Source organism: Canis aureus, chromosome 1 (assembly GCF_053574225.1).
Source record: "Canis aureus isolate CA01 chromosome 1, VMU_Caureus_v.1.0, whole genome shotgun sequence".
In the NCBI taxonomy this organism is placed as follows: domain Eukaryota; kingdom Metazoa; phylum Chordata; class Mammalia; order Carnivora; family Canidae; genus Canis; species Canis aureus.
In genome coordinates this window covers 115,296,388-115,323,778 of record NC_135611.1, presented here as the reverse complement: position 1 = coordinate 115,323,778, position 27,391 = coordinate 115,296,388, and the positions used below count along the sequence as shown (strand labels likewise).

General features: G+C 52.2%; 1 protein-coding gene across 7 annotated transcripts; it reads left to right on the top strand.

Annotated features, from left to right (window-relative positions):
• The first annotated feature begins 1,573 nt into the window (after positions 1 to 1,573).
• Positions 1,574 to 26,964, top strand: CATSPERG (catsper channel auxiliary subunit gamma). 7 transcript variants are annotated; one of them, XM_077853156.1, is made up of 29 exons: positions 1,574 to 1,682; positions 3,310 to 3,594; positions 3,682 to 3,735; positions 9,254 to 9,398; positions 9,587 to 9,713; positions 9,897 to 9,969; positions 11,105 to 11,260; positions 14,450 to 14,621; positions 15,763 to 15,900; positions 16,884 to 16,943; positions 17,147 to 17,266; positions 18,130 to 18,180; positions 18,288 to 18,417; positions 18,896 to 19,007; positions 19,969 to 20,127; positions 20,210 to 20,322; positions 21,139 to 21,352; positions 21,652 to 21,714; positions 21,795 to 21,990; positions 22,105 to 22,226; positions 22,362 to 22,442; positions 22,546 to 22,602; positions 23,851 to 24,007; positions 24,207 to 24,270; positions 24,414 to 24,509; positions 24,797 to 24,886; positions 26,086 to 26,178; positions 26,268 to 26,367; positions 26,451 to 26,964. In XM_077853156.1, the coding sequence occupies exons 2-29, from the start codon at positions 3,349 to 3,351 to the stop codon at positions 26,718 to 26,720; spliced, it is 3,459 nt and encodes a 1,152-aa protein (XP_077709282.1). In that variant the 5' UTR covers positions 1,574 to 1,682; positions 3,310 to 3,348; the 3' UTR covers positions 26,721 to 26,964. The 7 variants fall into 7 exon arrangements, 6 of the variants coding, with proteins under 6 accessions (XP_077709282.1, XP_077709302.1, XP_077709266.1 ...); XM_077853140.1 differs by lacking the exon at positions 1,574 to 1,682 and adding an exon at positions 1,921 to 2,039; XM_077853165.1 differs by lacking the exons at positions 1,574 to 1,682; positions 11,105 to 11,260 and adding an exon at positions 1,921 to 2,039.
• The last annotated feature ends 427 nt before the right edge of the window (positions 26,965 to 27,391 follow it).

Sequence of the window (27,391 nt, the reverse complement as noted above, 5' to 3'; positions counted from 1 at the left end):
AAATTATTTCAACATCTCACTAATGGACATGTGGGTGGTTGCCAATCTTGCTGGCATAAATGATGCTGCAAGGTGCACCTTTGCATCAAGATAGGAGCGAATTCCTAAGGGGAGGTGGGGGTGTGTGTGCCATGAGGATACCAAAGTCTCTCTGACTCTGTTCATGAGTCTAGAAGGGCTCAGGTACGTAGCTGGTGGGTTTCTTCTCTCAGATGAAGTCACTCCTCCATGACCTGTGGGACTGGAGCCAGATGGGGTGGGCCGGCATAGACTTCCATCAACTGTTCATTTAAACAGAACATCTCTTCTGTGCTGTGTTGGACAGAGTTAGAAACAACAGTGATGGAGAAAGCTCTAGGCCTTGTCCTCACGGACCCTGTGATTCAGTGGGAAACAGTCATGGCCTAGTGTGTTCAGGGAAGGGATGGGATCGATTGTATACTACAGACAAAACTCCAGGTAAGGAAAGTGGTCAGCCAAGTAGACAAGGTAAGGAGTAGTGTTCCAAAGGGTGTTACTGCACGTACACAGCCTGGAGGGGAGAAAGAACAAGCCTGATCAAGGATATTCAAGTCCCTCCATGAGACTGGGCTGTAGACCATGCAGGTCTATAAGGGAGACAGGAGATGAGCTGGGTAGGAAGGACAACTGGCAGGAGATTGTGCAGGGCTCTGGAAACCAACTGACCTGAGGTCCTAGGGGTACACAGAAGGCTTTTTTAAATGTTATTTTTTAAAAGATTTTATTTGTTTATTCATGAGAGACACAGAGGCAGAGACACAGCAGAGGGAAAAGCAGGCTCCCTGTGGGGAACCTAGTGCAGGACTAGATCCCAGGACCCCAGGTTCACGACCTGAGCCAAAGGCAGCTGCTCAACCATTGAGCCATCAGGTGCCCCCAGAAGGCTGGTTCTCAAGGCGTGGTCCCCAGACCATCAGTATCAGCATCACCTGAAAACTTGCCAAAATACAGCTTCTGCGGCCCCACCTCTGACTTGCTGAATCAAACTCTGGGAGGTGGAGCCCAACAACCTGTTTCAACAAGCTCTAATGCACCTTAAAGTCTGAAAATCACGGATGTAGGGTAAAGTCAGCTTTGCCGTTGATCAAGAAGTCATGGCCTGAATCCTTAACTGTTAGGCATCAGAACATAAACGAAAAGTATTGATCTACTGAATATTTATTTCCGCCAGGCACTCCTCACGTGTTATAGACTCCCCACAACCCTGTGAGGTGGTTGCTTGTGGCCCTGGTTCGTAGGAGGAGGGTGGTAAGCCGCTGTCAGATTAATTCCCACGAGGAGACCAAACGTTTTCTCGGGAAAAATTTTTATATAAAAGCCCGATTGGAAAAAAAAAAAAAAAAAGCCCGATTGGGCAGATGACGAGTAAGGGCTGCCTGAACAGCCCGTGGGAACCCCCTGAAGACCTTGCTATCACAAGCTCCGGTCCCCAGCACCCTCGGTCCTCCAGGCCCCGGGCGCCAGGTGGTCGAGCAGCGCCTTCACCGCGCCGCCCAGTGGCGAGCGCCTTGGGGACGAGCGTTCCCGTGGAGACCGGCGCGAGAGGTACCGGGAAAAGCGGAAGTCGGTGGTGGAAGCGTGGGCGGCCATTTTGAAACCGGGCAAGAGGGGCGGGACCGGAGCGGCCGAGTGACGGTTGACCGGTTTCAGATAAGCGACTGGTACCGCGGGACGGGGGAGAAGGGGGAGGTGCCTGGGGTCACCCCAGGGAGGGATGCGGGGGGCGGGGGGGGCAGAGAGAAGGGGAGGGAGGGGAGGAGGAGAAAAGGGGAGAGGCCAGAGAAAGGGGGGAGGAGTCGAGGGACCCAGCAGAGGAGAGGAGGGGCGGAGAAAGGGCGGGGCGACGGCCGGGGAGGCGAAGACGCGAGATGAGCAGGGGCGGGGCTCCAGGGGGCGGGGCGTAGAGCCGCTAGCTGTCCGTCCCGGGCATGGAGAGGGGTCGCGAAAAGGGAGAAGGGGGTCAGAAAGTGTCGCGGTTCGGGGGGAAGGTGAGGACCGAGCAGGCGCTGACCGACAAGGTAGCGCCCGCGTGGAACGAGGAAAAGGTGCAGGGCGGGGAGAAGGCGCGGAGCGAGGGGAAGGCCAGTGGCGAGGAGAGGTCCCGAGGCAATGAGGGGGCCTCCGAGAAGGGACGTGGTTCTACGAAGGGGCGGGGTGAGGGGCAGGTTCGAGAACAGCTCTCCAAGGACCCGGCGAAAGGACGGGTCTTTAAGGGTCGGATCGAAGAACAAGGACGGGTCCAGGAACAGGGGCGGGGCAAGGAGGGGAAGCCGAGGGCAGAGCCAGCTCCCGCAGAGAAACAGGGGCGGGGACAGGGAAGGGGGCACGGCATGGAGAGGGTCCCGGTCCAGGACCCAGAAAAGGGAAAGGCTAGATACAGGACCCGGTACCAGGGCAGCGCCCGGGCCAGGAGAAAGGGGAGATGCGAAGAGAAGTGGGAGGGCGGGGCAAAGGGTGGAGGCGGAACCAGGTGCACGTGCAAATGCAAGTGCACGACCAGAGAAAGTAGCAGGATTGGGGAAAATAGATGGGGCAAGGCCAAAGCAAGAAACAGAAACCGAAGCTGGGCGAAGAGTAGGAGCCGGATGCAGAGCAGAGGCGGAGCAAAGAACAGGTGTAGGGCAAGGTTAAGGGGTGAGGCGAGGAGGCGGGGCGAAACTAGGCGCAGGGCCATGTCCAGGAGCAGCAGAAGAGGAGGGACCTGGAATATTAGTAGAAGTGGGGTCCCGAATAGGAGCAGATGCAGCATCTTGGTCAAGGGCGAAATCTGGAGCAGGAGCGGAGCCAGGAGCAAGAGCAGGGGCGGGTCCAGGAGCAAGTGCAGGGGCGGGTCCAGGAGCAAGAGCAGGGGCGGGTCCAGGAGCAAGAGCAGGGGCGGGTCCAGGAGCAAGTGCAGGGGCGGGTCCAGGAGCAAGAGCGGGGGCGGGGCCAGGAGCGGGGGCGGGGCCAGGGGCAAGTGCAGGGGCGGGTCCAGGAGCAAGAGCAGGGGCGGGGCCAGGAGCAAGTGCAGGGGCGGGTCCAGGAGCAAGAGCGGGGGCGGGGCCAGGAGCAAGTGCAGGGGCGGGTCCAGGAGCAAGAGCGGGGACGGGTCCAGGAGCAAGAGCAGGGGCGGGTCCAGGAGCAAGTGCAGGGGCGGGTCCAGGAGCAAGAGCGGGGGCGGGGCCAGGAGCAAGTGCAGGGGCGGGGCCAGGAGCCAGGGCTGGGCGAAGGGCAGGAACTTGGCAGGATCTCCGAAGGCTGCTCTCCCGCGCAGTCTGGCTCGCGGGTGTTGACCCCCGCGTTCTCCAGGTTCGAGCCACGTTTTGCGCTGCCCCGCGATGTACCCTGATGGCCTTGTGTGGCCGAAACTCCCGAGTCCTGCCGGCGCTGTGGGCACTACTGGCGGTGCTATTGGTACCGTGGAGGCTGTGGGCGATCGAGGATATCGAGGAGTGCACCTGGCAGGTTGTCCTGAACAAGTTTGAGACGGTAGGCAAGAACGGCATGAGCGACCGCTTCTTCAGTCAAGAGCCCCTGGAGACAGTGGACAATGTGTTCAGACCGCTGGTGGATGCACCCACCGACCAGGATGAGGTGAGGGTACTGGTGTCAGGTGACCGGGACAGGTCATAGAGCTGCACCCCACTCGGCTCTGGACATTTGCCCAACCTCTTCTTGCAGAAATACCTGAGCTTCCCATACTACCTGAAGATCAACTACTCCTGCAATGGAGAGGTGAGTGAGTGCAGCGGGGGTGGGCTCATTCTGCATGGCCCTCAGTTTCCCCAGTCTCTAACATTTTTTTTTTCAGTCTCTAACATTTTAAAAAAAGATTGATTTATCTATTTGAGAGAGAGAGAATGAGCAGGGGGAGGGGCAGAAGGGGAGAAGCAGACTCCCCGCTGAGCAGGGGACCTGAGGCAGGCTCCATCCCAGGACCCCAGGATCATGTCCAGAGCCCAAGGCAGCCACCTAACCGACTGAGCCACCCAGGTGCCCCAATCTCTAACATTTTAATAGTGGTGGTACTACCAGACCCTGGGGGCCCTACAGATTCAAGAAGATTCCCAGTATCCCACCAGGCACATAGTAGGTGCTCAAGTAAGACAGACTTTTTGGTTTTTTTGCCATTAAAAAAAATTGAGATGGGGTGCCTGGGCGGCAGAGAAGGTTGAATGTCTGACTCTTGGTTTTTGGCTTATGACATGATCTTGGGGTCGTGAGATCTAGTCCCATCTGTGCTCCACTCCCAGTCCACAGTCGTCTTGGGGCTCTCTTCCTCACCCTCTACCCCTCTCACTTCCACTCTCTCCCTCTTTCTCTCTAAAACAAATAAATAAATCTCTTTTTTTAAATGAGCTGTAACTCATATCATAAAATTCACTATTTAAAGCGTACAATTTAATAGTTTTTAGTAAATTAATGAAGTTGTGCAACAATTACCATTCTCTAATTATACAACACGTTGATCATCCTTTTTTTTTTTTTTTGATCATCCTAAAAAGAAACCCAGTACCCCCTTCCTTCAGCCTCTAGAGACCACTAACTTACTTTCTGTTCCTATGAATTTACTTATTCTAGACAGTTCATATAAATGGAGTTGTCCAATAGGTAGCCTTTTGTGTCTGGCTTCTTTCACGTGGTATGTTTTCAAGGCTTGCCTATGCTGTACATGTATCAGTGTTTCTCTTTTATGGATGAATAATATTTACGTGTAAGGAGGTGCTACATTTTGTTTATTCATTAATTGATGGACGTTTGAGTTATTACCACTTTTTGGCTATTATGAACAATGCTGTTATAAACATATGTGTGCAAGTTTTTGTGTGGACATGTATTTTCAGCTCTCTTAGGTCAATACTTACAAATGGAATTGCTGGCTCAAACGTTAACTGTTTCACCTCCGAGGAACTGCCTGATTATTTTCCAAAGCAGCTGCACCATTTTCTATTCCCATTAGCAATGTGTGAAGGTTCCAGTTTCTCTACATCTTCACCAACACTTGTTCATCTTTCGGTTACAGCCAAAAGATGTGGGTGTAAGGTGGTATCTATTGTGGTTTTGAGTTACATTTCCCTCAAGACTCCTGACATTAAACATGTTTTCGTATGCTCACTGGTCACTTATCTTCTTTGGAAAAATATTTATTCAAATCCTTTGGGATTCCTGGGTGGCTCAGCGGTTTAACGCCTGCCTTTGGCCCAGGGCATGATCCTGGAGTCCTGGGATAGAGTCCCACATCGGGCTCCCTGCATGGAGCCTGCTTATCCCTCTGCCTGTGTCTCTGTCTCTGTCTCTGTCTCTCTCTCTCATGAATAATTAAATAAAATCTTTAAACAAATCCTTTGCCAAATTGGGTTGTCTTTGTACTGTTGCATTGTAAAAATTTCTTTATATATTCTGGACACTGGTTCCTTGTCAGATGTATGATTTGTAAATATTTTGTCACATTCTATGTCGCAGGCTTGTCTTTTCACTTTTTTTTTAAAAGATTTTATTTATTCATGAGAGACAGAGACACAGGCAGAGGGAGAAGCAGACTCCATGAAGGGAGTCCAATGCGAGACTCTATCCTGGGTCTCTGGGATCATGCCCTGAGCTGAAGGCAGATGCCCAACTGTTGAGCCACTCAGGTGTCTTTTTATTTTCTTGATGGTGTCCTTAAAGCACAAAGATTTTATGTTTATTGAGGTGTAATTCACAGACCGTAAAATAGCACTGAAGTTTTTAATCTTAATAGAATCTAATTTATCATTTTTTTTCTTTTGTTGCTTATCCTTTTGGTATTGTTTAGGCCATGAAGATTTACTTCCATGTTTTCTTCTAAGAGTTTTTAAATTTTAGCTGTAAGTTTAGGTCTTTGATCCATTTTGAGTTAATTTTTGTGTATGGTGTGAGGTAGGGGTCCAACTTTTGCATGTGAATATCCAGGTATCCCACTGCCATGTGTATAAATGAATTGTCTTGGCACCCTTGTCAGAAATCAATTGACCATATTGTAAAGGTTTATTTCCAGGTATAGTTCTATTCCATTGCTCTATATATGTCTGCCCATATGTCAGTATCACATAGTCTTGATTCCTGTGGGTTTGTAGTAAGTTTTTGAATCAGGAAGTTTGAGTCCTCCAACTTTGTTGTTCTTTTCCAGAGTTGTTTGGGCTCAAGTAAGCCTTTTAAGGACAGTAGGATGTTGTGGTCTAAAACTGAAGTTCTGGAAGCAACAGACCTAGGTTTGAATCTGCCACTGACTGATATTTACTTGGAAGAAGTGTACCAGAGCATGATAGTTGATACTTTGGGCTCTGGAGCTAGGCTGCCCGGGTTCAAATCCCAGCTCTGCTACATAGTAATTATGATCTCTGGCAAATTACTTAACTTTTCTGCATTAAAGTTTCCTCAGCCTTAACGAGGATTCAATAATCATCATACCCACTTCACAAAACGATTAAACATGTGTGAAGCACTTAGCACAGTGACTGGTTCATAGAAAGAGCTCAAGAATGCTAGCAATAAGTGTTGAGTGTCACCCTGGGCAGAGAGTTTTGCTCCAAGAACCTTATCTCCTTATCTGCAAAAATATGATAATAATAACTTTATCTGGACATTCAACACCTACAGTGAGTTAGATCCTTTTTGATCATTTGCTTACAACATGGGGGATTTAATGATTAACAGCATGGCTAGGTTTTTCTTATGGATTCAGACCAACAGGGAAGCTATCAGCTATCAAGTAAATACATAAAATCATTTCTGAAGAATGATTAGTGCAAAGAAGAAAATAAAATGTGATATATTAGAAAGGAAGGTGTTAAGGCATGTTTGGGGGCGGTCTCAGAAGAGGGTTGAGCAGAGACCTGAGTGATAAAAGGGAACTGAGGAGATGGGGAAGGCACCCTAGGCCAAAGCTGAGGCTAGTGTGATGGTCCTAGAGTAGGACAGAAGCTACCGTGTGTGAGGAGGCATAAGTGAGGGCACAGTGGGAGGAGATGGGGCAGGGAGGTGAGGAGGGCTCAGGAACCAGGGTGAGGACTCAGTCTCTGCCCTGACTGGATGGAGCCACGAGGAGATTCTGACCCAGGTGTTCCCAGGCTCCCACCTGCTGTGTAGGGGGCAGGGTGGGGGTAGGGAGACTGTGAGGAGGCAGTCACGTGGTCTAGGCAGGAGTTGGGGGTGGACAGGACCAGGGCCACTGTCGCCCCTATGGGAGAGCCCTACCTCACTGGTGCCCACTGCCCTGTGGTTGAAAAATCCACAGGGCTCCTGGGTGGTCCAGTCAGTTAAACATCCAACTTTTGATCTCTGCTCAGGTCTTGATCTCAGGGTCATGAGTTCAAACCCTGTGTTGGGCTCCATACTAGATGTGGAGCCTACTTAAAAAAAAAAAAAAAAAAAAAAAGAAAGATCCAGAGGTAGGGTTGAAATTAAAATTGGTGTAGTTGGCAGGGTTGAAAGTGCCATGGCTGAGGTGATAAAGGCCTATGCAAAGGTGATCTGACTCATTATTATTATTTTTTAAGGTTTTATTTATTGGGACACTGGGGTGGTTCAGCGGTTGAGTGTCTGCCTTCGGCCTAGGGTATGATGCCCAAGTTCTGGGATCGAGTCCCACATCGGGCTCCCTGCACGGAGCCTGCTTCTCTCTCTGCCTGTGTCTCTGCCTCTCTCTGTGTCTCTCACCAATAAATAAATAAATAAAATCTTTTAAAATATTTTATTTATTAATTTGAGAGGGAAAGAGCATGAGCCAGTCGGGGAAGGGAGAAGCAGACTCCCCGCTGTTGGGAACACTGTGTGGAGCCCAAGCACATGACCCCAGGATCATGACTCGAGCTGAAGGCAGACACTCCACCCGAGTCACACAGGTGCCCCTGGTCAGACCCCTTTAATCTCCGTCCCTGGTCTCACAGCCTATCCCCCACCCACAGTGGCTTGAGTGCTGCCTTCTCTTGAGGATGCCTCTGAGCCTTTGCTTATGCTGTTCCATACAGCTGGCCCACCCTTCTCCTTCCCTCCTTTTTTTTTTTTAAAGATTTTATTTATTCATGATAGACACACACAGAGAGAGAGAGAGAGAGAGAGAGGCAGAGACACAGGCAGAGGGAGAAGCAGGCATCATACAAAGAGCCTGACGTGGGACTCGATCCCGGGTCTCCAGGATCACGCCCTGGGCTGCAGGCGGTGCTAAACTGCTGCGCCACCGGGGCTGCCCATCCTTCCCTCCTTTCATCTCCACTGTAAGCCTGTGTGCCTGTCTCCACCCAGCCTGGGCCCTGGCATTTCTGGGAGGCTGGCAATCCCCCGCTACCCACCCCTGCCCCCCGCCAGCTGTCTTCTCTTGCACCTTCCCTGTTCCTTTCTGTGTATAACTGCCCCCTCCCACCCTTGCCCACAGGCTCCAGCTCCAAATCCTGGGACTGACAGGGGTAGCAGAGAGTCAGATTTCTGGACTCTCTGCTACCCCTTCGTGGACCTGGGAGCCATGAAGTGAGGGATGAGGCCACTAGCAGCTCTGAGTGCCACTTTCCCACTTTGGCTCACCCCGTTTCCTGGTGCCTTCCCTACATCCAAGTCCTGCCTGAAGACAAATTGCCCAAAATGGTGATTTTGGCTTCCCAGGGACCATTTATGCTTACTTTATGGTTTGTGTTAAGGTTGCCCAACAAGTAACTTCAAAATTAGCAAGGTATTAGTACGTTAAATATGATATGGGATTTTTAAAAAGTATATATTAGTGGACGGCATCTGAATTCCTCTAAGGGAGACACATGTTTTTGAAAAGGAGACTGCCTGGGATCCCTGGGTGGCGCAGCGGTTTAGCGCCTGCCTTTGGCCCAGGGTGCGATCCTGGAGACCTGGGATCGAATCCCACGTTGGGCTCCTGGTGCATGGAGCCTGCTTCTCCCTCTGCCTATGTCTCTGCCCCTCTCTCTCTCTCTCTCTCTGTGTGTGACTATCATAAATAAATAAAAAATTAAAAAAAAATATATATATAAAAAAAAGAAGAAAAGGAGACTGCCTGTGGTGTGGAAGAGGGCTCCAGCCTCACCTCCTTCTGCGACCCCTCTCACCACCTCCTCCCCCCATCCCCTGCCTGTCTCCCAGCCTGGCCTGTCCCCGCCCCAGCCCCCAGGCCAGACCACTGTTCTCTCTCAAGGTGTCCAAGAGGCTGGGCTGCCAAAGGGGGGCTCAGGGTAGGGGAACCGGCGCCTCTCTTACGTACACACCCCTTGGGGGGGGGTCATCTTGCCTTCAGTCCTCCGAGGCCCAGGTCCGCAAGGGCCACCTGACGGGGCTGAAGCCCGTGGTGCTGGTGACCTTCCAATCCCCAGTCAACTTCCATCGCTGGAAGATAGAGCAGCTGCAGATCCAGATGGAGGCAGCCCCCTTCCGCAGCAAAGGTGGGCCTGGGGCACACGTGGAGGGGCCACGGCCTGGCGAGGGTGTGGGGAGCGTGCAGGGGGCCTCAGTGAGGTCTATGGCCTGGGGGAGGGACGTGGGGGGGTTGCAGGGAGATCCCAGGGGGACTGTGGCCTGGGGGGCACTACTGGGAGACCCCGGCAGCCTGAGTGCCCGCTGCCTACGGCAGAGGAGTGCATCGCAGAGGAGGTGTGTGTCATGAGCTGGTACACGCCCATGCCCATCAAGAACGGCAGCGTGGTCATGCGTGTGGATGTCAGCAGCAATGGCCTGGGGCCCTTCATTCACGATAAAAGGTGCCTTTTCCCAAGCCTGGGATGGGGGGTGGACTCCGGGAGGGCCTTCCTAATCTCCAGATCCCCAGAGAAGCCAGGAGGAGACCCAAGGGAGGGAAGCTGGTGGGGGGCATGGTCGTGAGCTATGGGCAGGAGCCCTGGAAACGGGCACCTTCACCTGTGCTTGCCCACACCTTCTGCCAGGTTTCAGGTAAACATCAACGGCTTCTTGCAGAGACAGCAGGACGACACACTGCAGTTCACCGTGGGAAATGAGGTGAGGGGCCCAGATAGGAGATAAACAAGGTAGAAAATGAGGGTGAGGGGATCCCTGGATGGCTCAGCAGTTTAGCGCCTGCCTTTGGCCCAAGGCGTGGTCCTGGAGTCTTGGGATCGAGTCCCGCATCGGGCTCCCTATGTGGAGCCTAATTCTCTCTGCCTGTGTCTCTGCCTCTCTCTTTGTGTCTCTCATGAATAAATAAATAAAATCTTTAAAAAAGTAAAAAGAAAAAGAAAAGAAAACCTGGGTGAAAGATGGTGGGCCAGGGCCCCAGTTATTTCCCAAACAAGTGGCAGACCTTACAGAGGGCTTGCTTTGTGCCAGGCCCCAGGTGAGGTGCTCCCCTAAATATGTGGTCACGTTCAGGCTTTACAGGGACGCCGTGAGGGAAGGTACTCTCACAAACCCATTTGCGGGAGGAGAACACTGAGGCCCTAAAGGGATGGAGCCATTTGCCCACAGTCTCCCAGCATGTACATAGGGAAAGGGACTTGAAACTGCGTCTACCTGACTCTTGCACATCCAGTCATTCATTCAGTGGGTACGGTCCATTCATTCATTCAACGGGCACTGACTGAGATCACGGTGTGGAGGACATACCAGGGACACATGGACATAGCTGACAGACAGATGGCACACTGTATACACGATGTCAAGGGGATTCCCAGAGTAGGTGAAAAGGTGGCAAGTGCTCCTCAGAGAGTGCAGAGTGAAGGGGCTCCAGCCTGGGCAAGGAAAGGATTGCATAGTCGATGGAAGGGTCAGGAAAGGCCTGAGAAGGTGGCCATTTGAGTCGTGTCCTGGAGTCGGAGAGGAGGGAAGCGCGTTGGGTACTTGGGGAAGAGCATTTCATACATGGGGAACAGCCAGTGCCAAGCCTCACAGGTGGGAATGTGCCCGGTGAGTCTGGGAAGCAGTGAGGAGGCCCACATGGCTGGGAGAGAGTAAGCTGGAGGGTGGGGGGAGCGATGGCACATGGGGTCAGAGAGGTGACAGGGACAAATTATATGTGGCCTCCCAGGTCAGAGGTGAGGACTTTGGTTTTTACCCTAAATGAGATGGAGCCATGGGAGGGTGGGGGGAGTGGTGAGCAGCCCTCTGGCCACCCCCCCCATCCCCGGCCCCCCGGCAGATCTTCAATCTGATACCCCGGTACTTCGTGAATGTGCCATCGAGGCCGCTGTGGCACACTGTGGACCAGGCACCTGTGCTCATCCTGGGCGGCATTTCCGATGAGAAGTTTATCCTGCTTACCGACACCAGCTTCAGGGACTTCTTTCTCGTGGAGGTGAGCGGGACCCAGCAGGCAGTGTGCTGGCACCTCTTGTAGGGTACTGCGCCCCAGCCCCTAAAATATGCTGGGTCCTGGGGCCATGGAAAGAGTCCCTAAAGACATAGCAGCTCCCTCGAGGGACAGGTAGCAGGAGGGGGAGACGCTCTGGCTTCAGATCCGGGTTCGGCCACCACCTGGCTATGTGACCCTGGGCCAAGTCATTTCACCTACCCGGGCCTCAGATTCCCCATCTGTAAAGTGTGAATAATCTTCATATTCACCTGCTAGAATCATTGTGAGTGTGGTATATAAGTTCACATCAGCTGGACACAGAATGAGTACTTGACAAAAACAAAAGCACAATGGCACTGTGATACACCCAGCAAAATTAGCTAGAAGCCTTTCATACCATCTAACAGGGCCAGTTTACCCCAGTTGTCTAAAAATGTCTTAAAAATACATTTTTAAAGATTTTATTTATTCATGAAAGACACAGAGGCAGAGACGTAGGCAGAGGGAGAAGCAGGCTCCCTGAAGGAAGCCCAACTCAGGACTTGATCCCAGGGCCCCGGGATCACAACCTGAGCCAAAGGCAGACAACTGACCCACCCAGATGTCCCAAAAATATATTTTTTATTTGAATAGAGTCAACACACAATGTTACATTAGTATCGGGGGTACGACATCGTGATTGGAGAAGTTTATACGTAGCGCTGTGCTCCCCCCAAGTGTAGCTACCGCCTGTCAGCACACATCACTGTTACGGTACCCCTCACTATGTTCTCTGTGCTGTGCCTTTTATCCCCACGACTTACTCATTCCCTAACCAGAAGCCTGTATCGCCCACTCCCCTTCACCCATTTTGTGTATCCTCCCATCTTCCCCTCTGACCACCATCAGTTTGTTCTCTGTGTTTATGGGTCTGATTCTGCTTTTTGTTTGTTTCCTCATTTGTTTTGTTTTTTTAAGAGTCCACATATCAGGAAGATCATATGGTGTTTGTCTTTTTCTGTCTGACTTATTTCACTTAGCATAACACCCTCTAGGTCCATCCATGTTGTCACAAATGGCAAGATCTCATTTTTTATGGCTGAGTCATAGTCCATTGGGTGTGCACACCACATCTTCCTTATCCATTCATCAGTTGGTGGACGCTTCCGTTGGTGGTTGCTTCCGTATCTTGGCTATTGTAAATAATGCTACAGTAAACATAGGGTTGCCTACATCTTTTCAAATTAGTGTTTTCATGTTCTTTGGGGGAAATACCCAGGAGTGAAATTACTGGATCATATGGTAATTCCACTTTTAATTTTTTGAGGACCCTCCATACTGTTTTCCATAACTGGCCACACCAGTGTGCATTCCCACCAACACAGCAAGAGGGTTCCTTTTCTTTTTTAAAATTTTATTTGTAAGCAATATCTACACCCAGTGTGGGGTTCGAACTCACAACCCTGAGATCAAGCGTCACATGCTCTACTGACTGAGCCAGTCAGGTGCCCCTGAGGGTACTTTTTTCCTCCACATTCTCCCCAACACTTGTTTCTTGTGTTGTTGATTTTAGTGACTCTGACTGGTATGATGTGATAGCTCCTAGGAGGTTTTGATTTGCATTTCCCTGATGATGAGTGATGCTGAGCATCTTTTCATGTGTCTGTTGGCCATTGTGTGTCTTCTAAACATGCCTTTTCAAGTTGGTTTGAATCAGGATTAACATTGCGTTTGGTAAAGTCCCTTAATACTCACTCTAGGGACGCCTGGGTGGCTAAGTGGTTGAGCCTCTGCCTTTGTTTGGCCCAGGGGGTGATCCTGGAGTCCCGGGATCGAGTCCCACATCCGGCTCCCTGAGTGGAGCCTGCTTCTCCCTCTGCCTGGGTCTCTGCCTCTCTCTCTGTGTATCTCTCGTGAATAAACAAAATCTTTAAAAAATTTTTTTCTTAAAAAAAATACTCACTCTCTTCACCTGTAAGTCTGCTCCTGACTCCACCTTCTTCCCTTCTTCTATCAGCTTTCTTCAGTCAAATGGAGAAACCAGGCCTTTTGTCTTCTAGAATTTTGCTGCTTGCTTCTTCATGGAATTAACTTGTTCCTCTGACCCTATGGTAATAGGCTGCTCAGGCTGCCATAGTAAAATACCACAGACAATGTGGATGAAAAAAAATTTATAGTCTTACAGTCCTGCAGGCTAGAAGTCCAAGATCTAGGTGTCAGGAGGGTTGGTTTCTGGGGAGGCCTCTCCTCGGCTTACAAGTGCCTTCTCACCGTGTGCTCACACAGCCTTTTCTCTGTGCCTACAGGTGGAGAAAGAGATCCTTTGGTGTCTCTTCCTCTTCTCATGAGGACACCAGTCCAGTAGGATTAGGGGCCCATCCTTATGACTTCAGTGGACCTTAATTATCTCCTTAAGGGCAGGGTTAGGGATTCAACATATATATTGGGAGTGGGGACACAATTTGGTGCATAGTACCCCGTAGAGTTATTGTCTATAAACTGGTACTGAACTCAAGAAGCTTGATTAAATGTAGATATTTTTAGGCAAGAATCCTTCATTAATGGTGCTTTCCCACCTTTAGTCTATGATATCACCATTAGTGATTAGTTAGTGAGATCAGATGGGGTCAGCCTGATAGCCAGTTGTGTTCAAGGTCAAATAGGGTTGTTAAAAATGTGCCTTGGGGGGTGCCGGGGTGGCTCAGTCCACTAAGCCTCTGCCTTCAGCTCAGGTCATGATCCTGGGGTCCTGGGATCGATCCCTGCTCAGTGGGGAGTCTGCTTCTCTCTCTCCCTCTGCTCCTCTTCTGCCCCCCTTCCCTGCTTGTGCTCTCTGCTGTCTCTCTCTCTCTCTCTCAAACAAACAAATAAAATATTTTTTAAAAATGTGCCTTGGGCCAAGCATGAGATCTTTGGGATCTGTCTGTGGCCTGGGGAATCAAGATTGCTCTGCACTGTTGAGTATGCTGTGCATTGCCAAGCTCTCAGGAGCATACAAAGTCCTAACTGGCTCTGGCTTGGGTCGTCTGCTTCCCTAGCCCGTATTGGAGAAGTGTGGCCACACGATACTACTTCACAGTGAGAAGGGAGGGTGCCCCGGGGGTGGCTGCCTGTGTCCAAGCAGTTGTCAGAGCAGGTGCCTTCCCCACAAGGTGGGATGTGGGGGCTGAAGCCAAAGTGAACCTGCTCACTGTGGACTCTGCCTCCCTGCAGTTGAACATTGACAGTTGCTGGGTCGGCTCCTTCTACTGCCCTCAGGCCAGTTTTACTGCCACCATCTATGATGCCATTGCTACGGAGAGCACTCTCTTCATTCGGCAGAACCAGCTTGTCTACTATTTTACAGGCACCTATATTACCCTCCACGAGAGCAACCACGGCAGTGGTGAGGGGTCCCTGGCATCTCGGGGGGAGGGGTAGGTCCTGCCTGTGGGAGCCCCAGGGAGGGCACCCCAGTGAACCCATCCAGCGAAGCCCTGGAATTTCCATGAGTGGGGAGGGAGGTGTCGGAAGGACTTTCCAAGGTCCTTAATCATCACCGCCCACCCTTCATGGCCTTCTCCTACCCTCTGTATGTGGGGCGGGGCTTTCCTCTGGACCTATGAACCAGCAGAGGGGAGAGGGGGGCGTTAGAGGGAAGGGAGGGAGCAGAAAGAGAAAGGCATGCGTGCACGCATGTGTGCATGCATGTGCTCGCACACATACACAGTATCAGACAGAGAAAGACCTGCTAAGAGACGTGCATAGAAAAGAGAAATTTAGGGGGTGGGAGAGTGGCATGGATAGTCAGAGAGAAAGGCAGACCAAGAGAAAGTGGGATGAGCAGTTGGAGACGAAAAGGCACAAAGGAGACTGGTCGGAGAGGAAGAAGAGACTTTTGATTCAGCCTTATGTTTTAAATGCTACCCAAACCCTCCTGAGTCTCACCCCCACATCTAAATGAGAGATGTCATTTTATAGGGTCATAGAAACACGTATTATAACCTATATTTTATTAAGGCCTGTTCCTGACAGCTTCGTTTTTATCCCTTTCTTGCTTGGGACATTTGACAATAGGAGGAACCAAATCAAAATGGACTTAAGTCAAAGAAAAGGGTGTTTATTGGCTTAGATAGGTGAAAAACCCAGGAGCATTTGGTTTCAGGTACAGTTGGATCTAGGGGCTCATTGGAGCTTAGACAGGCCCCTCCTTGGGATAGCCATGGTGATTCCCCTCTTCACCTAGCGATTGCAGACTTTTATCCTCCCAAGGGGCCCCAGGTAAGAGCATCTCTTCATTAGTAGTTGCAAGCTGGGACTGTCTCTGATTGGTCCAGCTTGGTCTTATGCTCAGTTGAACCCATTGCTCTGGCTGGGGGAATACAATCTGTACCTCATGGACAGAGTAAGAGCGAAGGAGATTTTCCTCAAAGGCAGCTGGGCCCTATGCCAGTGGCCCCTCAGACATCACACTGAATAGCCATTAAGGTCATGGATGGGGTCAGGTCCCAGGTCTGGGTTTCAGGTTCCATCCCTGGTCCCCACAGGGAGCTGGGTTCGTGTCCTGGCCAACGAGTGCATCAAGAGGCTGTGCCCTGTACATTTCCATAGCAATGGCTCAGAGTACATCATGGCCCTCACCACTGGCAAGCGGGAAGGCTATGTTCACTTTGGGACCATCACAGGTAAGGGTGGGAGGCCTTTGGCAGCCCAAGAGACCACTCCATACCCTCGCACCTCCAAGAATTCCAACTTCTGGCCCTCATCCCTCACCAGGTACCTTCAAGTGGGGTCCCAAGCTGGAGGTTGTCCTTGTGAGTGGGGATGGGTTTATGCATTTATAGGAGTAGGACTTGAGTGTGTTATATATATATTTCATGATGTGTTTGGTTTCAAAGGGCAGAAGCCCAATTAAAAAATAATTTAGGTATATTTGTATAAAGGGCTTATATAAATAAGAAGACCAGAATCTAACTTTAGGCATGGCTGGATCCAGGGGCCCACGGGTATATCAACAGGACTCTATCTCTTGGCAAGGTAGTGCATTGTGATTATAGCAGAGAGAGATCGCTTGAACACACCTAACCCAAGTCACCTGTGGCTTTGGACAGGTGACTTAACCTCTCTTTTTGGTCTCGTTTTCCTCATTTGCAAAATGGGGCTAATGACGATACTAGTACCTGCCTCACTGGGTTGATATAAAGATTAAGTCGGCATGTGTAAAGGTCCTAGAACAGTGCTAGGGGCATGGTGGGTGCTGTAAAAGGGCTTATTATCATGAGCCCTTAGATTTGGCTTCATTTTCAGGTAGAGACTCCTCTCTAGGAGTTGAAGATGGTCCCAGGACCTTGGGGCTCACATCTCCCACCAGTTTGAGTCATCCCCAAAGAATGAAAGCAGCCTCTTCCATTAGCTCTAGCATGAACCCAGGGTGTACTTTGATTGGCCCATTCTGAATCAGTGCCCAGACCTGAGCCAGTTACTGTGACCAGCGACAGGCCCACAATGGTGGGCCAGGTGTGAGTGACTGGCAGGTCAGAGATGAGACCCACCCCCTGAAGTCCCACCACTAAGGGGGCAGGAGGTACCACACCCTGGTCAATCGGAGACCTAGTGGGTACCAGATGGGCTGGGAAGGGTCTGAGCATGGACCTGCTCTGCTTTGCAGATGGCCATGTGTCCTTCCAGTTGCTGCCCAAGCAGCGGTCTGTGTGCGAAGGGATAGAAGGTACCTAGCTCCCAGAGGGATCTGTGGTGGGCAGGTGGGGGGATCAAAGGTGTTGGGAGAGCAGGGAAGGGTGAGAGAGGTCATGGGAAGGAACAGTAGTGTCTGGGGAGGGGTGGAGAGTCACAGGGATAGGTGTAACAGTTACAAGAGACCATGGGGAGGGTGGGTCCAGCGCTGTTCTGGACCTCCTCCTTCCTGTCCAGTTGTCAACTGCTCCATAACCTGGGCCGTATTCATTGCTGATGACTACAATCTACTGATGCTGGTGGAGATCGAAGCCCCCACCACCAGGAACTATTTCCAGGTGGTCAGCTACGACTTGGGTAATTGGGATGCTGTGGGGGCTGAGTGGGAAGGGGCAGGATTGTGAACTTTGTGCCTGTCTGCGGGGTCTGTGCTCAGCAGACAGTGGGAGGGAAATGTTGCTCACATCACTCTTGGGTAAAGGGTAGTGGTGGAGAATGGGCTTGGTGGGACGAATAAACAGGAGAAACAAATATGACTGGAACAGAGGGAAAATATGGTGGGAGGGAGATTGAAGAGGTGAGCAGAAGCCAAATCTGGAAGGGCCTTGGGGCTCACAATAAGGAAGTTTTATTTATTTTATTTTATTTTATTTTTATTTTATTTTATTTATTTATTTATTTATTTATTTATTTATTTATTTATGATAGTCACACAGAGAGAGAGAGAGAGAGGCAGAGACACAGGCAGAGGGAGAGGGAGAAGCAGGCTCCATGCACCGGGAGCCCGACGTGGGATTCGATCCCGGGTCTCCAGGATCGCGCCCTGGGCCAAAGGCAGGCGCCAAACCGCTGCGCCACCCAGGGATCCCTATTTTATTTTATTTTATTTTATTATTTTATTTTATTTTATTTTATTTTATTTTATTTTATTTTATTTTATTTTATTTTATTTATTTTATTTTATTATTTTGTCTGAACAGAGAATAGGGCTGCCATGGACAGTTGTATAGTCCGTGCACTGTACTCACTAGCCAAGAAGTCAGAGGAGGAAGTCGTGTGCTCTAACATATTCCCATAAAGAAACTCTAAGGGCTAATAGGCCCAAATAAGAAACCACTGGAGGGTTTTTTGGAGGGTTTGGGAAGCTGGTGACTTGCCCAGTTTTAGATTTTGAAAGCTCAGAGCCTCAGAAGATTTTGCTGTGTTCTCCCCGGCTGTAGTCCGTGATAACCTGGTCATCCTCTACACCATCCCGGAATTCATCCCTGATGGTAGGTAGGGAAAGCGGAGGGGGGGTCTCAAAGGTGGATGAGGGCCAAGAGGGGCCCAGGTGACCCTTGCCTCACTTCTGTGTCCACTTTGCCTCTTCCCCAACCAGCTCGTGGCCTGGAGTTTCTGATGATCCTAGGAACAGAGTCTTATACCAACTTCCCAATGGTACCCAAGGGCATGTTCTACAACCCGTATAAAAACCTGCTGCTCATCTGGGGCAACTTCCTCCTGCAGAGGTGTGGGGCTGGGCCTGTATATTCTGCTTCTGGTCCCATCAGGGTGGGGGCCCTTTCTGGAGTCCTCAGGTTTTCAGAGCATGCGCAAGTCCAGAAGTTATCAGAACTGTGATGGGGGGAAAGCGGGCTGGGGTGGTCAGGGCTGGGATGGGGAAGCTGACATTTCAATGAAACCCGATGTAAGGACCCAACTTACGCGAAGGGCATCATCAGCGGGAAAGGTTAGGACACTCTGCACTCCTCGGGAGCTTAGCCGGCTCCGGGGGCTGTTGGCAAAGTGCTAGGTTGGCCACATGCTCCTGTCTACAGGTGGGCAGGTCACCCAGGCTTTGCTATGTGTTCTCACAAGGCTAGCAGAGAACTGAGTAAATGGGTCATGTTAGGGGTCTTGGGATATGTTAGGCCCGGAGTTGGGGGAAGCGGATATCCTGCGGGGACCTCGCCTGGGGGTCCCTAGCTCCCATTTCTGCCCGTGCAGCTACAACTATGAAAATTTCATCTACCTGGCGGATTTCCCCAAGGAGGAGTCCATTAAGTACCTGGTCAACTCATTCCATGGGGACATGGCTATTGTCACAGAGACTGAAGAGGTAGGCTGCCCTGCTTCTCTCCCCAAACCCCAGAGGTCTCCCTTCTCCCCCTGTCAGGGTAAAAGAGTTCAGGGAAGGAAACATCCTCAGGGATCCCAGAGGAGGGCAACAGAAGCTCCATTTATAGCGGAGCACCCTGGAACTCAGAAGTTTATTTGTCCCCAGTCTTTTGGCAGAGTGAGAGTCCTGATCTGATTTCCACAGGGGTCCCTCTTTCATTCCGTCCTGTGGTTCACTTCATAAACATTGAGCACTTACTGTATACCTGACCCCATGCTGGGGATACACTGGTGACTGAGTCAGCTCTGGACCTCACCCTCACAGGGCCACAGTCCAACTGGGAAGACCAAGTCTTTCCCAGAAAGTAATAGTTCAGAGTAGTCAGGGCTGCGGGGTGGCGGGGGTGGGGGGGAAGATAGTACCTATAGAAGTTCAGAAAGGGCATGCTGTTGAACTTCCTGTTCAGTCTGGGGGTGTGTGTGTATCAGGGAGGGCTTCATAGAGGAGGCTGCATGGAGGAGGGACATCCTGAAGGCTGGAAAGGCTCTTCCAGGCTGAGTCTCAGAAGGGGATGAGGTCTTGAGTCAAATGCGTTGTGGGGTGGGCATCAGTGCAGAGATGGGAAACTGAGACCAAGGGGATGGTGAGATCCTGGTGGGTGCAAAGAGTGAGGAGAAAATAGGGTGCGCTCCTGGGAATCCTGGCCTGGAGGGGTGTATGTATTAGGGACGCTTCAGTTCAAGTAATAGCCACTCAAGCCGACTGAAACCCTGAAGATGTTTATCATGGCGAATGGGAGCTGGAAGCAGAGGCCTGCGGGCTCTGGGAAGTAGGTGTGTGAGTTCACCTGGTCCCGGCTGGGGACCACCCACCTCGAGCCTCACCCCCAAGGTACCGGGCCATCGCTCCACACAGAGGGAGACGTGGGGTCACACACACACACCCGCTGTCACACCTGCAGATCTGGTACCTCCTGGAGGGCAGCTACCGGATGTACAAGCTCTTCCCATCCAAAGGCTGGGGGATGTACATCAACCTACAGATGATGCACCAGTCCTCTCTGTACACCTCCAATGAAACCATGGTCACCCTCTTCTACGAAGACAGCAAACTATACCAGGTGCGGGGCGGGGGGGGGGGCATGGGAGACACCGGGGAACCACAGGGTGGCCGGCTCACCTGGCCCTGCCTTCCCACCGCAGCTGGTGTACCTTATGAACAACCAGAAGGGCCGGCTTGTCAAGAGGCTTATGCCGGTGGAGGAGCTCCTGATGTACCACCAGCTCAGCGATCACTACCTCTTGCATCAGCGGGGGTGAGAAGATGCTGGGCCACACCAGTAGCCGGGGTTTCTGGGGCTGCGAGGACGAAAGCCCCTACTCCGAGAGGGAGATCAAGGCATCCCCAGTGACCACCTCAGGGCTGTGATGGAAGCCCATGGAGGCTCAAGGGAGGGGCCTGGTGGACACTGGGGGAGGTGGGTGCCTCGGGGAGAACTTCAGAGAGGAAGAGATGCATGAGCTGTGAGCTGAAGGGGGAAGAAGAATTAGCCAGGTGGTAAGATGGAGAAGGGGTTCCGGGAGGGGGTGAAGGGGTGGGGGTGGGCGAGCCACAGGTGCCCAGGCCTTGGGGAGGAAAGCAGATGGGTGTTCAAGACTGCCAGAAAAGTACAGCGGCAGAGCGCGCTGCTCGTGGCAGGGTGCACAGGCGAGCCTGGTGATCGCAGGGAGGAAGCCGGGCCTCGTCTTGCCTCCTGGGGAGCCCTGATGTACTGAGGGAGGGACGCACGGCCTGACTTTACTGCAATAACGCTCCTTCTGGTGACCTGCAGAAGGGCCTGGGAGAGGAGGCAGGCGGGAGAGGAGAGGAGGCAGGCGGGAGAAAGCGGAGGTGGAAGAGGTTGGGGGGGCGGGGCCTAGGGTGGGGTCCCCGGGTGGGGTCCCCAGCTCTGGTCTGATGCACCCAGGGACTCCAGGGGAATTGTCCAGGGGCACCAGGGGCTGAGGCTGAGGCCACAGGTCAGGGCTGGATTAGACTGGACTAGGCAGCAGCGCAGAGGTTGGGAGGAAGGCCTGGGGGTGGGGGTGGGGGTGCGCCTGGGGCGTTAGAGTCAGAGCCCCCCCTCCCCCAGGAACCAACTGACGCTCCCGTTCACCAACTTCTGCCCCTTCACGGTGATACGCCTGCGGGACCTGCCCAACCCGCAGGTCTACACCCGCCAGGAGCGCTACCAGGCGCACCCGCCGCGCATGCTGGAGCCCTCGGGCTTCCACGACGAGAACTCGCTCGCCGTCTACCAGGGCCTCATCTACCATCTGCTTTGTCTGCACTCCAAGTACCTCAAGGTGGGCGCCCGGGGCGGGTCTGACGGGAGAGGGGACTGAGGAGGCCCAGCAGGCAAGGCCGGCGGGCCTCGACGGCACCGGTAGAGGCTGCAGCGGGCGGAGCTCGCCTGGGAGAGTCGCGGCCGAGGGGGGCTCGGGGCGCGGCGAGCAGGGCTTCGGAGACGCGGCTTGGGGAGGGTGGCTGTTGAGCGGGACGTAGGGCTTGGGGGCGGGCCAGGGTCTGTCGGCTTTGGCTTGGGGTTAGGGGCTGGGGCCGCCGGGCGCCTCCGCACCCCCATCACCCTGCCGGCGTCCCCCAGCCTTACGCGGACCCGGTGCACGACTCCACCTGGCGCTGGTGGAAGAACAAGAAACTGAACCGGGTACGTGGAGAGGGTTGGGGGTCGGGAGAGCGGCGGCGTCCCCGCCGGGGGTCCGACGCTGCCCCGCATCCGTCCCCCAGGATTACTACTTCTATCTGGCCAGCAACTTGCAGAGCGCGAGCAACGTGTACATTGACATGACCAGCTACGAGAAGATCTACGACCTCAAGGCCAAGCACGAGCTGCCCGAGCGCATCTTCCTGGACAAGGGCACCAGCTACAGCTTCTCCGTCTTCCTGACCGTCCGGGGCCACTCGATCAACTTACAGGAGCGCGGTCTGTGGGCGAGGCCGGCCTGGGGCCGACGGGCTGGCCCAGGGGCCGGGGGGCGGGGTCTGGGGAGCGGGGGAGCGTCCCGGGCCGAGGCCCTGACCCCGCCTGCGCTTGTAGTGCTCGCCGCTGTAGACCTGGGCAGCAAAGTGGATCTGGGAGTGGTGCTGGCCGACCCGGGCTGCCTGGAGGCGGTGGTGAAGGAGGAGGTGCTCACTAATCGCAACTCGGTGCTTTTCTGGGTGAGATAAAGCGGAGAGGGGGTGCCGAGTGGGAGGCGGAGCTACCTGGGTCGGGACCGTTAGAAGGGCCCCCCACCCCTCCCCCGGGTCCTCGGGCAGGTCCCTTGACGCTTTCATTTCTATCCCCCATCCCAGGTTACGCTCAGTGATAAAAGGTCTTGCTTTGATCAGGGCATTAGTGGACATCACCTCTTGAAGACCTCCATGTTGGTGAAGGTTCGGTCCAAGCCTGGAGGGGAGGCCCGCGGGGGGAGGGGAAAGGGGGCAGGGTGGGGGGCAGGGGTGGGGGGCGACCATCCTCACATGCTCCTTCCCGCAGGTGGTAGGCACGGTGGGCCGCTGCTTCCAGAACACACACCAGGGACCGCGCATGCAAGTATTGGACCTTGGGGTACTGGGCCCTGTGTTGGGAGGGAGGGGATTAGGTCGAATCTCAACACTGCTGATTCTGATTACTCACCCCGGAAATCCCACTAGTGCATTCATAATTTCTTCCTTTTCATTCACCCACCCACCCACCCACTCCTTTCGTCCATTCATGTTTGCGGAAAGGGCTGCCTTTATGGTTGTGTACATTGCACCCATGCTTTTATGTCCCTTCTAATATATTTCTGCAGGGGAAAGTAAAGCATCTGTGACATAGGACTTTTTGTTCCCAATTGGCACAAAGTGGGCCATGTCAAAAGAGTTCAGGGGGTTATGGAGAGAATGGCTCTGTTTCAAAGTCCAGAGACAACAGGATGTCGAGATGGACTGGCTGTGGGTGTGAGCGAAAGAGAGGTTTCCCCCGCGAGGCTTTTATCCTGAACATGGAGAGATGAGGTGCCATTAACCAAGATGGGTTGTGGATAGACTGAATCTGGGGTGTCCATTGGACCGCCCAGTGAGTGAGTGGCTGATAGGTGTAAAATCTTGGGCCCAGGCCTAGCAGGGGGAGTGCTTAATCTCTGGCCATCAGCACCTCTCCACAGTCACAGTCAAGCCCAGGCCATGGTCTGTGGATGCCCACATCCCTTTGACAATTGGATGAAGCCTTTGGACCTTACCCCTGAAAGGGGCCTGAAGTCGTTCATCCCGAAAACAAGGTCATAGGAATTCCCTGACTCCTAACCCCCATCCTGGGCTCCACTTCCCTCCTATATCCCAGGCTCCTCCCAGATCTATTATTTGACAGGCCCAATCTGAGCCCTGTGCAATCCACCTCTGAGTTGGCCTCTTCGTGGGTGTAGGTGTTAGTGATTTTGTGTGTCTTTTTTGGGAGGTAGCTGGAACCAAACTCCCAGCTCCCACTGCAGCTCTACCACTTCAGATGTGGCTTCGGATAATTAATAAATGGCTGGACTTCCCTGTGCCTGATTTTTGCCATCTCTGTAATGGAGATATGAAGAGTCTCTACCATACAAGGCTCGTTTTTTTGAGGATTAAATTTGAGTCTGAAGCACTTAGAACATCATCCAGTGCTTTGCACACATGCATAAATGCAGTTATTAGAGTATTGTTTTAATGATAATAATGATCATATGGCAATGGTGAGGGTGAGCCTGGCAGGAAGAGGTGGTGTGTGTGGGAGGAAGGGTGTCTCCCCGGCCCTGCCGTCCAGTGCAAAGTTTCTCCTCCCACTTAGGGCAACTTCATGGTGCCAGTGCTCATCGGCTGCCCCCCAGGCAAGCGCCTGGCATTTGACATCACCTACACGCTAGAGTACAACCGCCTGCAGAACAAGCACTACTTTGACTGTGTGAATGTTGACCCCGAGATGCCCTGCTTCCTCTTCCGTGACAGTGCGTGTCCAGTGCCCTCACCTCATTTGTTCACTGTCGTCTGTCCCCACCACTGGGCCCGCCTTCCCTCACTGCTCACTCAGTTCCTCACTCAACCTCTGCTCTTCCCTTTGGTCTTCTCAACTCTCCTTCCTCCCCTCTCCATCCTCCTAATTCTGAGGCTAATTTCTTCTCCTCCTGACTCCCTCCAACCCCACAGTCTTCTACCCTTTCTTCTTGATCCAAGATCTGGTGACAGGAGATTCGGGCAGTTTTCAGGGCAGGTAAAGACATAGCCAAATCAATGCCTGACGGGAGTTTGGTTGGCAGGGCAGGGAGTGGGTAGGGGGATAGAGTACGGAGTGGTAGAGGTGAGGCAGGACTCTGGATCCTGAAGCCAGTCCATGTGCACCTCTGCACCTGGCAGCTACGTGCTCAAGGTGATAGGCGGCGGGCCCACGATGGACACCATCAGGGAATACAGCGAGGAGGAGATTTACCGCTTCAACAGCCCATTGGACAAGTAATTCCTGTGGGACCCTGCCCACAATCTGCCCTCTCTCCCCTGCAGACCCCTCCTGCTTCCCAGCCACGGACCACATGCTCACCCACAAGCACCACTCACCTGGTATCTCAGGCTCCTAGGATGGCACAGATGCTTGCCCTACCCAGGCTGAGGCCCCACCCCTCCCTCTGCTCCTTACCCCCAACTGTTCATACTGTAGGCCTTTCTGCACCTGCCTCCTGCCTGCCAAGGACCACCCCCACCCCCACCCCCACCCTGCCCTGAGGTTACTCGGTCCTGTGTAGGACTCAGAGCCTCATCTGGACCACAAAGAACACAACGACCACCAAGGACCCAGCCTTCAACATCATGACCCACCAGAGTTTGGGCATCGAGTGAGTGCATGGCCTGCCTGCTGGTCCCTTTATCCCCCACCTGTCCACAGTCTGCCTGGGCTGTCATCCCTTCTCCTCAGGGAGACCTCTTGATCCTCAAGCTAGACTGACCACCTTCGTGTTCCTCAAGTGGCTGACTCTTAGTTTTTCTTCAGGCCTTAATTCAGATGTCCCTTCGTCCGAGGGGACATTCGTTCCCATGTCCTCCTGTGCTTCTCCTGTTCTTACCCTCACCTCTCTATACTTGTGCCTCCCCAATCCCAACCTGCCCTCTGGGCTGTTACTGTCGTGGGGTCTGTATGCTTATATGTCCAGGTCCTGATAGCCTAAACACAGTATTTGTGAATGAGACAATGAATGAATTCATTCACTCACACATGGTAGGCATTTATTGACATTTGAGTGGAGGTCATAATGAATGAATAAAACAATGGAGGAACAAATTATTATTTTTTTTTATTTAAAATATTTTTTTAAAGATTTCATTTATTTATTCATAGACACAGAGGGAGAGAGGCAGAGACACAGGCACAGGGAGAAGCAGGCTCCATGCAGGGAGCCCAGTGTGGGACTCGATCCGGGTCTCCAGGATCACACCCCAGGCTGTAGGCGGCGCCAAACTGCTGCGCCACTGGGGCTGCCCTGGAGGAACAAATTAGTATGTAGGGGCTCAATAACTACTTTTGGTTCAGTGAAAGGAAGATAATAACAGTATCATGAGCAAATGAAGGAGGTGAATGAATGAATGGGGCAACCAACTTGCACCTAATCAGTATTCAACTTGTATTTATTGAATAAGTGAATAAAGGAAAGCATAAATGAATGGAGATGTGACTTTGTACCTAGTAGGTACTCAAGGTATATTTGTGGGATGAAGAAATGAAGGCAGCAAGGAATGAAAGAGGAATTGGCAAATGATAGACATATACTCCATAATCTAGATGAATGCATCCTAATGGAGGAATTGACAGATGGAGATGGTAAGGCAGGAGGACATGAATGAGTAAACAGCCTGTCACATGGGTAGACATGGAGTCAACCTTATTGGATGAATGAATGAAGGAGTGAATCAGGGAAGAAGGGATGATATTGCATCTAGTTGGTGCTCACCCAGTTTGTGTGTGGGCTGGAGGGGGAGATCAGAGATTGGCACATGCTAGGCATGATGTGTAGCACATTGTCTGAACTTGGGTCCCCAGGTGGCTGTGTCTGAGGAACTCCCCATGCCATGACACCATTCCCCATACCATCTTCGCCCCCGAATTCTTCTTCAAGGTGTTGGTAAGCAACAGGTGAGCCAGGCATGGCACCCAGATAGAGTTGGGGGTTCCTATGGGATGCCTGACTCCTCCCCAATACTGAACCCCACCCCAACCCCCAGAGGTGTGGACAAGAGCACATACTGTGACTACCAGCTCACCTTCCTGCTGCATATCCATGGGCTCCCACTCAGTGCCAAGCGGGCACTCTTGATCCTCATGGTGAGTGGATACCCAGGAGCTGCCCTGTTAGGGGAATGGGGCTCTCAGGCTGCCCACCCATGCCTGTTGTATGGTGTCTCCAGGTGTCATCCAGCGTGTTTATTGGCCTGGTGATCCTCTATATCGTCTTCTGCCTCCTGCTGCCTGTTGTGGTGAAGGCCTGCAACACGCTCCGCTGGAAGATAAACAACATCATCACATCGGAGTCCTACTACACCTACACTTCCCCTTCTAGAATCTTTAGTGGGACATCTGAGACCAAATCCAAGGTCAGCTCCAGCGTCAGTTCCAAAGTGGTGGAGGAGAAAGAGGAGGCCCCTGTGGAAACCTCAAAGAAGCATTCTATTACCTGAACCTCTTGCCTGCCCACCCCCAACCAGTGCTCTCCCCTTACTTCCTGCACCATCTTGGAAATGCAACTATCCTCCGTCCCAGGCATTTTTTTTTTTTTTTGGTTTTGCTTCAATTTTCACTTCTCCTTTACACTTAAATCCTCATTTCAGGACCAGCTATGGGCCCCTGTAAGGGCTCATGTTCAGTTAGTTTGTACCACACAGCCATATGGGTCATTAAAATCAAAATCCTTCTGTGCCAGTTGGTAAATAGCAGCTTCTCTGTGTACCTGCCAACTCTGCCCCATCCTGGGCTGCCCCAACCTCCCTACAGCCCAGTAAGGACTTCTATGACCCAGGCCTGCTGCTGTGGCCTATAGTACATTCTGATTGTTCAGTGCCCAGGTTTAGTACCAGTCATTAAATATTTTGAATTTCCATACCTATCTAGTGTCTAGCTTAAGGAAGGAACTCTGGAGAGAAGACTTTTTTTTAGTTGCAAGTAGCAAAAATTTCATTCAAATGGCCTGCATAGAAGTGGTAATTTATGGGCTTTATTTTTTTTTTATGGGCTTTAATATAGGCTTCAGGCATAGTTTGATTCAGAAGTCCTCAATGTCTACAGGATGTTGGCTCCATTTCACTGTAGCTTTCCTTGACCTGCCTTCCTCTGAGTGTGGTCTCTAATGTCA

Excerpts from the sequence above, each read along its gene's own strand:
- CATSPERG (XM_077853140.1), top strand. The coding sequence starts at position 1,950 with ATGGAGAGGGGTCGCGAAAAGGGAGAAGGGGGTCAGAAAGTGTCGCGG. Across the intron at positions 14,622-15,762 it reads CGAGAGCAACCACGGCAGTG|GGAGCTGGGTTCGTGTCCTG; the intron begins GTGAGGGGTCCC and ends TGGTCCCCACAG. Across the intron at positions 24,271-24,413 it reads TCGGGCAGTTTTCAGGGCAG|CTACGTGCTCAAGGTGATAG; the intron begins GTAAAGACATAG and ends TGCACCTGGCAG.